This window comes from Suncus etruscus, chromosome 17 (genome assembly GCF_024139225.1).
Source record: "Suncus etruscus isolate mSunEtr1 chromosome 17, mSunEtr1.pri.cur, whole genome shotgun sequence".
Taxonomy (NCBI): domain Eukaryota; kingdom Metazoa; phylum Chordata; class Mammalia; order Eulipotyphla; family Soricidae; genus Suncus; species Suncus etruscus.
This window is the reverse complement of record NC_064864.1, coordinates 60,931,317-60,947,072: the sequence shown is the minus strand read 5'-3', so window position 1 is coordinate 60,947,072 and position 15,756 is coordinate 60,931,317. Positions and strand designations below refer to the sequence as shown.

The 15,756-nt window shown below is 45.2% G+C and overlaps 1 protein-coding gene across 9 annotated transcripts in view; it reads left to right on the top strand.

The window, feature by feature from the left end:
• ABLIM1 (actin binding LIM protein 1) overlaps positions 1-15,756 on the top strand; it is a 172,108-nt gene that overhangs the window by 29,272 nt on the left and 127,080 nt on the right. For all 9 annotated transcript variants that reach the window (XM_049764455.1, XM_049764448.1, XM_049764450.1 and 6 more), the window contains exon 2: positions 1,784-1,918. In XM_049764455.1, the coding sequence (XP_049620412.1) occupies positions 1,784-1,918 (135 nt within the window). The remainder of the gene's footprint in view (positions 1-1,783; positions 1,919-15,756) is intronic.

Genomic DNA, 15,756 nt, shown 5'->3' with positions numbered 1-15,756 from the left:
AACTGCTATGACAGAGCCTACTTGACTTAAGCTGGGGAGACTCATTCCTACCTAAGCCAACAGATCTCTGAATTAGTCAAAAGCCATGAGAAGAGCTTGAGCCTAAGGAGGCAGAAGTGCCAGACTTGGGTGTTGTTAAGATCAATTTGTAGGGTGGAGGCTTGAGGGCAGAGGAAAGGGTTTGAGCTACTTTTGGTATTGTTCAGAAACCACTCCTGACTCTATGCTTGGAGCTGCTGCTGCGCTGGTTATGAAGACCAGGCAGTGACAGAGATCAAGCCTTGGTTAGCCAAGTGCCCAGTGAGCACTTAACTCGGGAACTATCTCTCCAGCCCTGTGAACTTGTTGGAGGCCCTTGTCACACATCAGTTTTGTTGTTGTTGTTCATTTAGAGATGGTGAAAAGACGCCTGTTTATTAGTTCCTTAGTTAAGATGTGAATCAAGTTTCCGGGGGAGTTCCCAGTAGACAAGGAAAGGCAGGTGGATCCCAGCTGTTCATTGCATCGAGCTCCCCCATGTCCAACCCAAATTGTTGAGATCAGGTGTTGTACCCACACTGCCCCCACTCCTGGTCAAACTTCTGCTCACAAGAAGCACCTTGTTCCGCAGAAGTCAGTGGGTAATGGATTCCTTGGACAGTGCAGTCCAGACTCCTTCCAGGCGAAATGAGACCAGGACTGTGGCCCAAGAAAAACAATGAGCAATTATACTCGTGCTCCTGGGGCTTCCTGCGGTCGGTGCTGGCTAAATTGAGTTTCAACAGGCTCTGCTACATGGCTGCCCTGCCCGGCCCAGTGTTCATGCTGGAGGAAAAGCCCAGCTTTGTTCATTGTCGATTAAGTTCAAGTTCACAGTTCTTACCCTGTCTCATGCCCAAGTGGGCACTTATGTAATAGGTTTTTGTACATCACATGACTCTTTTCTGAAGCCCCAAGTCAGATAAGGGCTGTCATAGCAGAGAGTGCCTGTCTGCTCTTTTTGGCTGGAGAATCTGCAAATCTGTCTGTATGTCTGTCTGTCTGTCTCATGGGCCTTTGTAGGGGCTCAGACCCTCTGTGGGCAGAGCCATCACTTCTGTTCTCTGATGCTCACATTCCAGAACCAGCCTCTGAGGGCCCATCGTATGCCTCACAGCTAGGAAAGATCTTTCTCTAGACTGATCCCTGATGTTTTACAGGAGGGCAAGCAGGCTCAGAGAGGGCCATCTTTATTCAACAGGGCCCACAGTCCACAGAGTTGAGGGCTCGAGGCCACTTCTCAGCAGAGCTTGGTGATCACCAGGCAAATGTACCCTGCAATGCTAGACATGGGGACATGTTGCAGCAGGGAACAAACTCATGTCCTTGCACCTGCTAGGCAGGTTCTTTACAACATGACCCTCCTAGTTGATTTTTGGTTTTGAGTTTTATAGTAAAGCACCATGATTTCCAGAGTTTTGCAATGGTAGCTTTTTAAACAGCCTGGGAGGAGGGGTCTAAGGAACCTAAGGAATGGGCACCCAGGGAAGCTGAGTAGCTGCAGGAAACTCAGAACTGCAGGCAGAGAAAGCTCAGGCAGCAAATGCTCACCACCAGGTCTATAACTTCTTGAGAAGAGCCAAGCTGGGGTTCCCCCACCCCGTACCTGTTGAGCCACAATTTCCCTTGGTGTCCCACTGGATGTGGGGCTAGGGTGGGGCACACCTCCTGCTTAGAGGACACGAGTGCACCTCCCCAGCCATTGTCAGGGACCCATTGTCAGGATGCGCCTGCTCACTTAGCTCTCCATTCTACTTTTTTTCAGTGGCCCACCCTCAGGACCCCCAACACCCCACCGAGAAGCCCATCATTCATTGCCACAAATGCGGGGACCCCTGCAAGGGGGAAGTGCTCCGGGTCCAGACCAAGCATTTCCACATCAAATGCTTCACCTGCAAAGGTAAGGGGGTCTTCCATAGTAGAGTGGCTGGGCCCACCACAGCCCTGGTCCCACACCAGAGAAACCACCTGCTCCCTGCCGGGTGTATATGAGCAAAGCAATAGGTGGAGTCCATGGAGCTGTTCACTCCTTAAGGTGAGAACAGAGTACCTGCCCTATAGTTTTGTGGGGAGAAAACAGGATGGGGGTAGGGGCTGGGGCAGGGAACCATGAAGGTGAGAGACAGAGGCCTCAAAGCAGAACAAAAGCCTCCTATTCAGGAAACTCAGTTTCTGATTCCCTGTTCACATGCCTTTGGGAGTAAGGTCTGCTGTCATCTTTGTATGAAAAATGCAAACCTGCTACTCTGGGGCTCGGACCTGGCAGATCAAAAGGGGAAAGGAGAGGCGGATGGTTGGTGAGTCTGTGGAGACATGAGTGGAGGGCATGTCAGAGAGCTAAGGCTGGCCTGGGGGCTGGAGAAAGCTCTGGAAGTAGAAGCCTGCTGCTTCCTTCTTTCTGGTTTTCTTTTCTTGCCTGTTCACCTCCTTCACGACGTCTGTCGTGTTCTGGTTTCAGATGCCAGCATGGTCTCTGTCACTGGTTCCCATGCCGGGAAGCTCACAAGTAGATGCCAGGCAATCAAGAGTGGCTCACAGACCTGACAGAGGGAGAAGGGACTTAGCTGGGGGTCCCTCTACTGTGCTGAGTGTGAACCTGGCAGGAGAAAGAGCTGCAGCAGAGAAGGGTGGAGGGTTGGGCTTAGCAGGGTTTAGGCTGCCAAAGGGGTGAGTAGACGTCTTCTAATCTGCCCGGGAACCTGGGTATCCATTCCTTCCTTGTTCTCAGATAGCCCGTGTTGGTCATCAGGAAACATCTGGGTCCACCCAGGCTTTACCTGTGTGACACTGTTGCTCAGTCCTGCCACTGACAGTCTGCCATTCTGTGATCTCAGCAAATGCTTGTCTCCTTGCCTCTGTCTTCTACAAAGACAAGGGACTAGAAGAGCAAGTGACATTCCAGTCTGAATAGGTCTGGAGCATGCAGATCCCATAGACACATATTAACATAAACTAGACCCTCTCAGGCAGCAGGCCAGAGGAAACTGCTTTCTGGCTGTGTTTATTGCTCTGAAATTTCCCTAGATGTGGCTCAGGGGTAGATTCTGCCATCGACAGTGACAGAACATATACTCCCATGGTCCTGTGAGTTTCGTGTGTAACCCAGCTGAGATGTCCAGTCTCAGGCTTGGGAAATCACTGCTTAACACGAGAGGGTGTCAATACACAAATTTATTTGTCACCCTCAGTGGGGTAAAATTTGCTTTTCGTCTCTCTCACTTTCAGTCTTAGGACTGAATGGAAATTATTGGTGTCTGAAAGTTGGACCCCATGTTTTGCAATGTGCATAAGTGCATTCCTGAAAAGCCAAATTGATGTACAAGAGAACTCTATTTTATGATAGGCTAATGACAAATTCCCCCTCACACCCACCCATGTTGCTGGTGCACTAGATAGCACACTTGTGCTTGCTGGGAGTCATACACTCTGTTGCGACACTGGGGTCGGGGAATCATCAGGGCCATACCCAGCTCCTGTGGTACAGCAGGGATGGAACTCAGTGTTGGGCTTACCAGACAGGTGCTTGTAACCTGCTTGTCTCCTAGGTCCCTGCACAACTTTTTTTTTTTTAATTAACAGAATTTTACTCAAATTCTTGGAAATACGTGTGTTTTTTATTCTTAATCTGTCAGCAGGCCTCATGTCCCCAACTTGTTGGGATCACCTTTTACCTTATTATCTGTTGCATTAATTAGTAATTAGTATAAAGTCTTAGTGTGGTGATGGATGGTGGTGAGGCCCTTCTCTGCTGGGCTCAGTGCCTGCAGCCCCTTCATCCCAAGGTTCTGTAGATGCTGGTGATGGCAAAGAAGTGATCCACAGGCAGTCAGATGAAGTTTCAGGAGATATCCAGCTTTATTACAAGGCCCTAATTGCCATGCGCATTTTTTCACATGGCCTCTAAGCTAAGCAGCCTCTTTCCTGCTGCTCTGCATCCATTCTTTGTCTGATCTCTCTCTTTCTTTCTCACCTGCCTCTCCATCCCTCCCCTCAGGCAACCTCTTAAATTACTAACCATAGACCCCTCCCAGTTGTGGGAGGGTCTCACCTTGCAGGTGAGATAGGCAAATGGCTTGGGAGGAAAGTAACAATTATCCACAGACAATGGTTTATGTTCCCTCATCCTTACTTTCTAGAAAGTTTAACACACACACCCCCACACTCAGTTCTACAGAAGCATTTCCAGCACACACATGAGGGGGTGTATGATGTCATGCTACTTCTCTAATAGCCTTTGAAGGGGTGCTCGAAAGGTGAAAGGGGGACAGTAGAGATGAATTTTCATGGTGTATTTTATTCATTCCTACAGACCCTAAAAATAACCACCTCAGTGTGAGATTAATGTAAAATTCATTGTGATGGTGGACTTTTCTGATTTTTTAATACCAGCTGAACAACCCTGCTTGAATTGGATTAGCCACATTTTGGGTGCTCAGTGGTCACCTAAATTAGTGTTGGGGGATGTGTTTGCATCATGCTAGAGGGTACTTGAGCTTTGCATGCTTTCAGTCGCCTCCCTCCAGATTTTTTCCAGGACCCAGTTCTCGGCCTCTCTTTCCAAATCCAGTGCCTTTTGCAGTCTTCACCCAACTCTCTTCATTTCCATCCCCCACCCTCCACCCTTATAACTTACAGCTGACTCTGCTAGCATTTGTGGACAGTGAAGAGAAGTTGCCACACAAAATATGCATCAGCTCCTCTGATATTCTCAGACTGTCTCGGGAACAAGAAAATCTTCCCTTAACCAGGGCCCCTTCTTTCCAATTCATGTATTTTAAGGACTTAGCTTGAGAGTTTAGGGCCTGGGTTCTGTCCTTAGCACTGCACAACAAATTAATACATTTTCATCGTCTTAGAACAGCTTAAGGTCTATGGCAAAATAGAAAAAGCACACAGCAGCAACCTCTCACCCTCCTTCACCTTATCTGCTGCCATCTTGACATGGCTTCTCTCTATAAATACACTTATCCTTTCCAGCTGAGGCCCTCCTCCAGGCTTGCTCTCTGCCAGGTCAGGACTCTACAAAGCCCATTAGGATGGTTTCCCAGAAGAGAGAACGTGTCTTGTTCTTCAGGGACACTGCTCTTCAGGCCAGCCCACATGGCTCACACAGCTATGTCTTCAGGCAACACTTTTGTTTTCTTCCTGTTACATCTAAATTAGAGGTGTTGTGTCCAGTTTGTAAGCTCATGTCCTGGGACAGGCCTAGTGGAAGAAAACACTTGCTAAAATAAGCCTAGGCTTTGGTCAAGAACTGGCTGAGTACAGAGAAAGAGGATTTAGGTTCTATCTGACTCAGATCCAGTTAATATTTCTCCCTCAGATTTATTCTTCTTCCTCCCTCCCTGCTCTTTTTCTCACACAAGACGTGTTTCCAGGGTCTCCCAGACTTTGAAGGGACTAGAGATTGATTTCCACAGCTGAAAAGATGGCCCTAAATTACAAATATATGCTAGTAAAGAGAAGTAGATCTCTTGAGTTAAGATGAATTTAAAACACAAACCATTTTCCATCTGAATTAGAGAACTTCAAAGGTAAAAAGGATGGCTTGGATTAGAGTTCACAGAATAAAATCAGTGACCAGTGACCGGTGACCAGACCATGATGCTGAATATTTATTTGACTGTAATCTTTATAATCAGGATTAGTGAACAGGAATTTCATTAATGAACCCATCTTGCTTCCTAAAATGTATGGCATCCTGGGATAAATAGTATGGCAGTTATTTATCCAGCTAGCAAGTGTGTCCATTGAACACATGATGCAGGTGTGATATTATGCTAAGTGATGAGATTAAAGCGAGACAAATATTATATCTGCATATAGGAGTATTAAGAGGGATGTATTCAGGAGCTGTAACAAGAAGCCATGGTTGGGGCCAGTGAGGTGGCGCTAGAGGTAAGGTGTCTGCCTTGCAAGCGCTAGCCAAGGAAGGACTTCGGTTCAATTCCCCTGGCGTCCCATATGGTCCTCCCAAGCCAGGGGCAATTTCTGAGTGCTTAGCCAGGAGTAACCCCTGAGCATCAAACAAGTGTGGCCAAAAAATCAAAAAAAAAAAAAAAAAAAAAAAAAAGAAGCCATGGTTATGGGTCCAGTTAGTAAGCACTGTAAGGGAGCTATATGGCATTTAGATAGGAGCTTGGAACACTGTGCAGAGCTGAACTGGGCATCCAAATGGAAGGAGTGTACAGTAGCGGCAGGTATGATGGAGACAGAATTAAGAAATGCTAATGCTATGGTGGATGGGATTTGATGTACATGAAGCATAAAGAAGGATCCAGCTTTCCACTTGGACTTCTTGAATGGCTAATTCGTTGCTACCAAAAGCTGGGCCTGGAGCACTGGATACAAGAGTGAGGAAGAAAGTTCACTTGGCATTCAGTCTCCAGTGGCTGGCACTCAGAGAGACCAGTCTCGGTTGAGAAAAAGGATGGGAAATGCTTCACGTGTGATAATAGCTGAAACTGTCCATTTGCCTGTGAAGTGCCCCCATGAGGGGCATATGGCAGGAGCTTGGAAAACAAATTCTTGTCAGCAAAGGAAATGGGGAAGTGATTTAATTAAGCAGTAGATTTTGGAATTCAGATAATAGGAGATCCCCAAAGATTGTTCATAATTTCTGGTAATTTTTTGCTCTTTTTTATTTGTTTGTTTTTTGGGGCCACATTCAGCCACGCTCAAGTTACTCCTGGCTCTGCACTCAGAAATCACTCCTGGCAGGCTGGGGATGGGAGTGGGGGGACCATATGGGATGTTAGGAGTCGAACCCAGCTCTGTCCTGGATCAGCAGCATGCAAGACAAATGCCCTACTCTGTGCTATTGCTCTGGCCCTGATTTTTTACTCTTTTTAGTTATTCTTTATCATAACCAAAAGGGAGGTGCCTGGCTGCAGGGTTCTGGGTAAAAATGCCTCTGTCTGCTGTGCCCCATTGTCCCATAACTGCCTTCAGCCCACTGATTCAAGTAACTTTTGGGCTTTGGATGGGAAAAAGAAGAATTTTTATTAGTAATCAGATGAAAAGAGTTTATATATTGAACATATCAGTTTACATAAGATTTATTTAAATAAGTAAATATTGTAAGTCTAATATGCAAAATTCAAGGATGTTCCTTTCTTTCTTTAGGTATGACTCACACATAGAATTATAGTAGTTTCGGGGCCGGGAAGGTGGCGCTACAGGTTAGGTGTCTGCCTTGCAAGCGGATGGACCGCGGTTCATCCCCCGGTGTCCCATATGGTCCTCCCAAGCCAGGGGTGATTTCTGAGCACATAGCCAGGAATAACCCCTGAGCGTCAAACGGGTGTGGCCCAAAAACCAAAAAAAAAAAAAAAGAATTATAGTAGTTTCAAGAATCAGACATAATGATTTAACATCTGTGTTGTTTCAAGAACCTGGCCAATCACAGGGCCAGTTAAATATCTGGTACCATACATAGTCACAATAGTTTTTTCTTGTGCTAAGATTTTTTTAACATTTACCCTCTTAATAACATTCAAATATGCAACATAAACTTACTTTTTATAGTCATATACTGCAATTTATGTCCCCAAGACATTTATTTTTTTAAATTATCTTTATTTCAACACCGTGATTACAAATATGATTGTAGTTGTATGATTACAGTCATGTAAAGAACACCCCTCTTCACCAGTGCAAGATTCCCCCACCAATTTCCCAGATCTTCCCTCTTCCCCACCCCACCCACACCTGTACTCGAGACAGGCTTTCTACTTCCCTCATTCATTCACATTGTTATGATAGTTTTCAGTGTAGTTATTTCTCTAACTGCACTCATCACTCTTATGTGGTGAGCTTCATGTCATGAGCTGTGCCTACATGGGTAGATGGGGGGAAATAAGGGTTGGGACTGAGGCAGTAAAATATTAGAAATGAGCTTTGTAGGGCAGTATCAAGGTCACAATACAAGATGGATATTATGCATATATAAACTATATGCATACAATACTATCAATAGGAGACCAAGGAGAAAAAATTCCCAGTGACTGTCCCAACATAAACCAGTGCTAGAATGGCCCGCCCTCCTCCCAAAGCGCATTCCAATTAGTGTAGGAGAGGTAGGGGGAAAGCCTGATGACCCCTATAGAGTCCACCTGGACCATTGCCTGGAGGCCTGGAGTCAGGGAAGAAAGAGTGGGATGGCTGGGGGCCTGCCAAGCATCCCAGCAGTCCCCAGGCTAGGGAGAAGGCCTCCGGCATGGGGCCTCCCCAAACCTTATACCTGGCAAGAGCAGGTCTCCAGAATCAAAGAGGAAAATGGAAGCCAGATATCTGCTTGCCCTCCTCCCCATGTACCTTTCAGCTGGATTACGGAGGGAGGGGGGAGGCCTGAGGACCCCTAAGAGTCCACCTGAACCCACTTCTGGCCATCTGAGCTGGCACCCAGGAAAGGTCTGGAGTCAGGGGAAAAAGACAGGATGGCTGGGGGCCTGCCAAGCCTCCCAGCACTCCCCAGGCTAGGAAGAAGGCCTTTGGCATGGGGCCTCCCCAAACCCCATACCTGGCAAGAGCTGGTCTCCAGAATCAAAGAGGAAACTGGAAGCCAGATATCTGTCCACCCTCCTCCCCATGCACCTCCCCCACTGGAGTACAGAGGGAGGGGGGAAGCCTGAGGACACCAAGGGTCCATCTGAACCCACTTTTGGCCATCTGAGCTGGCACCCAGGGAAGGCCTGGACCAAGACATTTATTTTATGTCTAGACGAATACTCTAAATTTTGATCCCCTTTACCCATATTTTGCCTTTGGTAACCACCAGTCTATTTTCAGTATTAATAAACTTGGGGTATTTTTTTCCTCAATTTTCATTCATAAGTGAAACCATTCTGTATTTGTTTTTCTCTGCCTGACTTATTTCATTTATCATAAAATCCTCTAAACTCATGCATGTTTTTCCAAATGACAAGATTTTTCTTTCTCATGACTGAATAACATTCTATTTGCAGGTATACTATCTTTTCTCCCTCCATCCTATGACAGACAGGTTATATCCCTATCTTGGCTATTGCAAATAATGCTGTCGCAAGTATGGAGTTGCATGTATCATTAAGGGGACCTCCCAAGAGTTGTTCTCAAGATCCAGGGCCCCACCAGCAGTTCTCAGCCCCAATGGGCCAGAGGCCACTAAAAGGCCATGGTGTTACTCCAAGCTCTGTAGTGCTGTGGATTATGTGGGCCACTTGAATAGTGCTTGGGCATTGCCCAGACCAAACCCAGAGGTGCTTTGGGCAGTGGAGTGGGTGACTTTCAAGTTTGCACCCAATGATGCTAGGGTCCCAGGTGATGGTTGCAGCGTGCATCTGAGTCAGGTGTATGCTAGCAATGTACCCTAGCTGTTGTGTGTCTTCAGGCCCTAAATGCCTTTTTTGAGGTCCTGTCTTTAATGTTCTGTAGGTTAATTTTCAGAAGTTGTGGTGCTAGACGGTATGGCAGACTTGTGTTCAGTTGGGGGGGGGGGTTCACATTGGAGCCCTCTGTGCTCTTCTCCAATTTCTCTTACCATTAACAGTCAGTGAGTTTTCCCTCTGCCTCCAGCCAAAGGAGTTTTTGAAACTGATTGCTGCTCCTTTCAGGCAATTGTCCCGGAGGTGTGGTAAATTGTTCAATGGGTCATCATGGTTTCTTCACTTGGTGTGAGAGAACCAGAAGCCTGAAAACAGACAAATGGCATCTCGATTTGGATGTAAGCATTGGGCACATGTCTTCACTGGTAGGATGGTTTTAAACAAGTGTGTGTCTGAGTGTCTCTTTAAATGATAAAATCTATTTATTTATTCTTAATTTAAAAAATTAGGGGCACACCTAGTGGTGCTCAGAACTTTCTTCTGGATCTATATTCAGGAATCACTCCTGGTGGGCTCAGGGGACCATATGTAGTGCCAGGGATCAAACTTGGGTTGGTCACATGCCAGACAAGTGCCCTACCTGCTATACCAATGCTCTAGGCCTCATAGAATTTATTACCATTGTATAAATGTTACATACTTTATACAAAGTTTATTATATAGGTGCCTGGCACTCATTATATATTGGTTGGTTTTGTTTGTTTGTTTTGGGCCATGCCTAATGATATTCAGGGATTATTCCTGGCTCTCTGCTCAGAGATCACTCCTGGTGGACTCAGGGAACCATATAGGTATGGACTTCATTTGACCATGTTCAAAGCAAGTGCCCTACCTACGGCACTCTCTCTCTCTAGCTCCTGCTGGTTATCTCAAACAATTTTTGCTGCAGACGTGTTAGCGTTGTTAAGCAGAACCTCCATGGGGTCCGGGAACCTTACACGGGAGAGAAGCGGGAGCACGAGTGGACGAATATGAAATATGAAAATGAAATAAATGAGACCACACAAAACGCATTGTATGCGTCTCGTCTAAGGGACGAGAAACAATTTTACTTTTCAGCAGATGATTTTTTATAAGCACAGACTCTGGTATGCAAGGTGTCCTCAAAGAGCAGGAAAGCAGTACAATGGGGAAAAAAGCCTTAAAATTACATATTAAAAGACTGTTCTTCAAGTGAGAAAGAATTCTGCTGGAAGGCAGTGAAACCAGAGCTGGAGATGTTTTTGGTTTAGCAAAAAGCAGGTTTTTCAAGAAACCAGGAGGAGAGAGACAGAGATATTTATGATGTTTATGTAGTAGCCGGAAAATAGATTTTAGGGGGGACGGAAATAATTGTTTACCATCATAGAGCTAGACTCAGAAAAACAAGCTGTTGGCACCAGGTTATACGAACTAGCCAGCAGGGAACTTTTGGCGGGCTTTTGGTACTGACATTTCTTTGTCTGTAGGAGAGCTGAGGCTGGATTTCTATAGTGGCCAAATAGAGAGAAAAATGTAATGTTACAGCCATGTTGGAATTACTGCTAATGATCCATGCAAAGGGTCAAATGATTGACTTCACTAAGCGGGCCTTTTGGCAAATAATTCTTTTGGAGGAAGGCACTGCACCAGGGAAGGAAAAAACCACATCTGGTGCGTGCTTTCCTTAAATGGGAGGTAACAAATTTTCAGATTTAGTTGTAGATCTCCTTTTTCCAACAAAGTCCAAAAGATCTAGTGAAGACCTTAGGGGGCTGGATGGAGGCTCAGAAAGGACATCTCTTCAGGCCTTTTATGTTCAGGGAGCCTTTCAGGGGAATGAAGGGTCCAGTGTCAGCTCACCACTGCTCCCTGTATACCTCTCTCTACTCTCTCTCTTTCTTACACACACACACACACACACACACACACACACACACACACACACACACACACACACCACCACCACCACCACCACCACCACCACCACCAACCACCACACCACTAGTCATATGCTCTATATTTTTTTAAATTTTTTTTTTGTTTTTTTGGGACCATGCCCGGCAGTGCTCAGGGGTTTCTCCAGGCTCTGCACTCAGAAATCACTCCTGGCAGGCTCTGAGGACATATGGGATGTCAAGAATAGAACCCAGGTTAGCTATGTGCAAATCAAACACCCTACCCACTGTGCAATAGCTTTGATCCCTAGCACATGGTTTATTCACCCATCTTTACCCCCTACTGGATAGCAGTCTCCTTGAGAGCAGTGTTTGTTTTTTTTCTAATATTATATATCCACTATCCAGACAGTCCCAGAGCTGGTAGCTTTTCAGTACAGTGAATAACTGAATAAATGAGAATGAATGAGAATAATATGGTTTTTTGGAATTTGAATATTAGTCATTGTTTTAGTGCCTTCTCCCCACACACATAAATGCCTTCCTGGGGCTCCCATTAATGGAATTTTTACCTGTGCCCCTTTTTAGAATATCTTGGAGAGCCAATAGAAAGGTATATGACCCCTTGCTGACCTGCCCTGTCCTAAACATTGAGCTTGGGATAGCAAGACCTATTTGGAAAATTTTAATTAGAATTGATTAAGAGTCAGAATTAACTAGCATGTAAATGAAAAGTATACAAAAAAAAAAAAAGAAAAAAGAAAAGTATACTTCCTGTTTCCAGCCAAATAAAGAATAACTTTCACAACATAATTTTTTGTTCATTAAAGTATAAGCTTGGAATTATACTGAGAGCTACAATACAGAGATGAAAGTACTTGCTAGCATGTGCCAGCCTTGGTTCAATTCCTGACATATGTTCCTTCATGACCCCTGAGCACTCTGTTGTCTAGCTCACCTAAAAAAAAAAAAAAAAAAAAAAAAGAATCTTTTACGGGGCCAGAGCATTAGCACAGTGGTAGGGCATTTGCCTTGCACAAAACCATTTAGGATGGATGTTGGTTCGAGTCCCAGTGTCCCATATGGTCCCCCAAGTCAAAAGCAATTTCTGAGCACATAGCCAGGAATAACCCCTGAGAGTCACTGGGTGTGGCCTAAAAACAAAACAAAACAAAATCTTCCATATTTTATCTTTTGTATTTATATACCATCTATTATCTAGATAAGTACATATAATGTACATTTTTAAAGTAGTTTGTATTCCAGGAGCCAGAGAAATAGAACAGTGGGTAAAGTACTTGTCTTACATGCAGCCAACCAGAGTTTGATCCCCAGCATCCCATCAGTCCCCAAACCTGCCAGGAGTGATTCCTGAGCACAGAACCAGATTAAGTGCCAAGGACTATTAGATATGGCCCAAAATAAAAATAAGTAACATAGTTTGAATTCCAAGTGGAACAGGATAGGGCCCATAAGTTCTGCAAAAATATTCCACTTGGCATGTTTGATCCTTGTTGGGAGGGATTTCCCGCTAGTCTGTGGGGAGAAAAGTTGTGGGGGATCTTTTCAAGGCTGTGTGGATAGTGACCAGCCTTAGGAGAAGAACTAGGAGTTCCCTTTGGAGAAGAGGACAGGCCTGTTTGCTTTCTGGTTGTCATGAAGTTGCCACTGATTGCAGCATGTACACTGCCCAGGCTTGCTTAGAGCTCATTATCAAAGATGAAGGTTCCCTAAATGGAGACTTTCTGGGCTAGGACAATGACCCACCACTCACTCAGCATGCAGCTCTGAGGTCTCTAGGCAGGAAAACAGAACCAGATTGGGCACTGCTGCCGCCTGCTGTAAGTGTCTCTCTCTGTCCTTTGACATTGGGTGTCGCCCTCCACCAGCATCTAGAAAACTGGGAATGGCAGCCAGCTAGCTCTGAGATCAAGGCCAAGTTCTTTATCTTGACTCTCCTTGACAAGTCTAAGTTCCAGTCTGTGAAAACTTATTTCTTGGGAATGGAGATGATGAAGGTCAGCCAACATGAAGGAAGAATGTCTTTTCTGAGAAAATGATCTGCCAGGGAAGGATATGGGAATGTTTATGCAAGAACAGATGTCCCCAAATGTAACTGGCTGGCTGCCCTATTTACAGAAGAAAGTTACTCAGAGCCCTCCTGGAAACCCACCTCCTTTAAGGGAAGAGAAGGATCCTCCTTTCCATTGCACTCAAGGTGTCTAGAAACCCTGGCACAAGGCCATCCACTTTGGGGGACTATATGGAATAGTATTCCTCAGTTTAAGGAGTCATAAGTGCTCTGTGGGCCCCAAGAATATTCCAAGAAGGCCACACAAATGAGAACCCATAGATGAGCCTCAGAGGACCATATGGGGATGCCAAGGATTGAACCTGGGTTGTTTCTGTGCAAAGCAAGCACCCTCTTTGCTGTATGTATTATCACCCCAACCCCTCTTCAAGCATCTTTAATGCAATCATCAAACCGATTATATTGGTGCCTTTGTTTTCCACTTGACTCAGAACCCTTGGGGTGCCCCCCTTAGCCTTTATTTCTGTGTCATCTATTCAATGCCCACATTCCATCTCATGGTAGAGGTGCTGTCTGCACCCTGAAAGAGAGCAGTCTGCATTGCAGACCGGAATCTTCCAGCAGCTCTCTGCCTTTCCGGACCTGCTCAGCAGGCTTTGTTCTCTCCCAGGGCTTCCTTCAAACCCACATGCAAGGCCTGTGCTGTGCTCCTAGTGCCACAACCCTGGTGACTCAGCTGTTTAGCAGCTGTCAAGATCTTGGAGTTCACTCTGACCCCCTTTTAACTCCTACATCTTCTGCCAGCCAGTTTGGTCATTCCTTTCTTCATGCTCAGGACAGAGCAGACCATCTCTCTCTGCCTCTGAGACAACCAGCCTCCTCCAAGCACTGTCTGGATTCATTATTTTACCAGCCCTTGCCCCCTGCTGCAGTTTATTTAGAAAATAGTCAAAGTGAACTTGGAAAAAAAAAGTTAGATCCTATCATTCTTCTTAATTTCATCATCTTTAGGAGGAGCTATAAAGGGCTTACTTTGACTATCCAGGCCCTTCTCCAGTTATCACATCTCATCTAATGACTTCTTCCTCCCTGCTTCATTCTACTCATGGCACTGGCCTAGCCTTCTAGAGTTTTCTTTTTTTTTTTTTTTTCGTTTTTGGGCCACACCCATTTGACACTCAGAGGTTACTCCTGGCTATGCGCTCAGAAATCGCCCCTGGCTTGGGGGGACCATATGGGACGCTGGGGGATCGAACCGCGGTCCGTCCTATGCTGGCGCTTGCAAGGCAGAGACACCTTACCTCTAGCGCCACCTTCCCGGCCCCTCTAGAGTTTTCTTAACCAAGCCCTGCAGAGAGCAGGATATTTTTTCTTTCTTTCTTTCTTTCTTTCTTTCTTTCTTTCTTTCTTTCTTTCTTTCTTTCTTTCTTTCTTTCTTTCTTTCTTTCTTTCTTTCTTTCTTTCTTTCTTTCTTTCTTTCTCTCTCTCTCTCTCTCTTTCTTCTTTCTTTCTTTTTCTTCTCCTTCCTTCCTTCCTTCCTTCCTTCCTTCCTTCCTTCCTTCCTTCCTTCCTTCCTTTCCTTTCCTTTCCTTTCCTTTCCTTTCCTTTCCTTTCCTTTCCTTTCCTTTCCTTTCCTTTCCTTTCCTTTCCTTTCCTTTCCTTTCCTTTCCTTTCCTTTCCTTTCCTTTCCTTTCCTTTCCTTTCCTTTCCTTTCCTTTCCTTTCCTTTCCTTTCCTTTCCTTTCCTTTCCTTTCCTTTCCTTTCCTTTCCTTTCCTTTCCTTTCCTTTCCTTCCTTTCCTTTTTCCTTTCCTTTCCTTTTTCCTTCCTTTCCTTTCCTTTTTCCTTTCCTTTCCTTTCCTTTCCTTTCCTTTCCTTTCCTTTCCTTTTTCCTTTCCTTTCCTTTCCTTTCCTTTCCTTTCTTTCTTTCTTTCTTTCTTTCTTTCTTTCTTTCTTTCTTTCTTTCTTTCTTTCTTTCTTTCTTCTTTCTTTCTGTCACACTGGTAGCACTCAGTGCTTACTCCTGGCTCCACACTCAGAAATTGCTCCTGGCAGGCTCGGGGGACCGTATGGGATGCCAGGATTCAAACCACCGTTCCTCTGCATGCAAGGCAAATGCCCTACCTCCACGTTATCTCTCCAGCCCCAGAGCAGGATATTTTCACTTAACTTCTTTTTGCCTGGACAGTCCTTGATTCAAACACATGGAGGTATCTTCTTCCATTCTGGGGTCTCTTCTCAAATGGCACTTATCAATGACTTTGTTCTAGCTATCCTGTTGATGATACACATGTCTGTCTTTCTGTCAATATGTGTGTGATCGTATATATTTATTTGAGTTACATATGTTTGGTTGGGGATTTGGAGCAACAATTCTTAGGAAAATCAGTTCTAGCTTTCCAAAGGCACTCAGTAATACTTGTTGAGTGAATGCATGAATTATTTATCTGTGAACAATATGCTAATCAAATGTCTTTATTTTCAAGC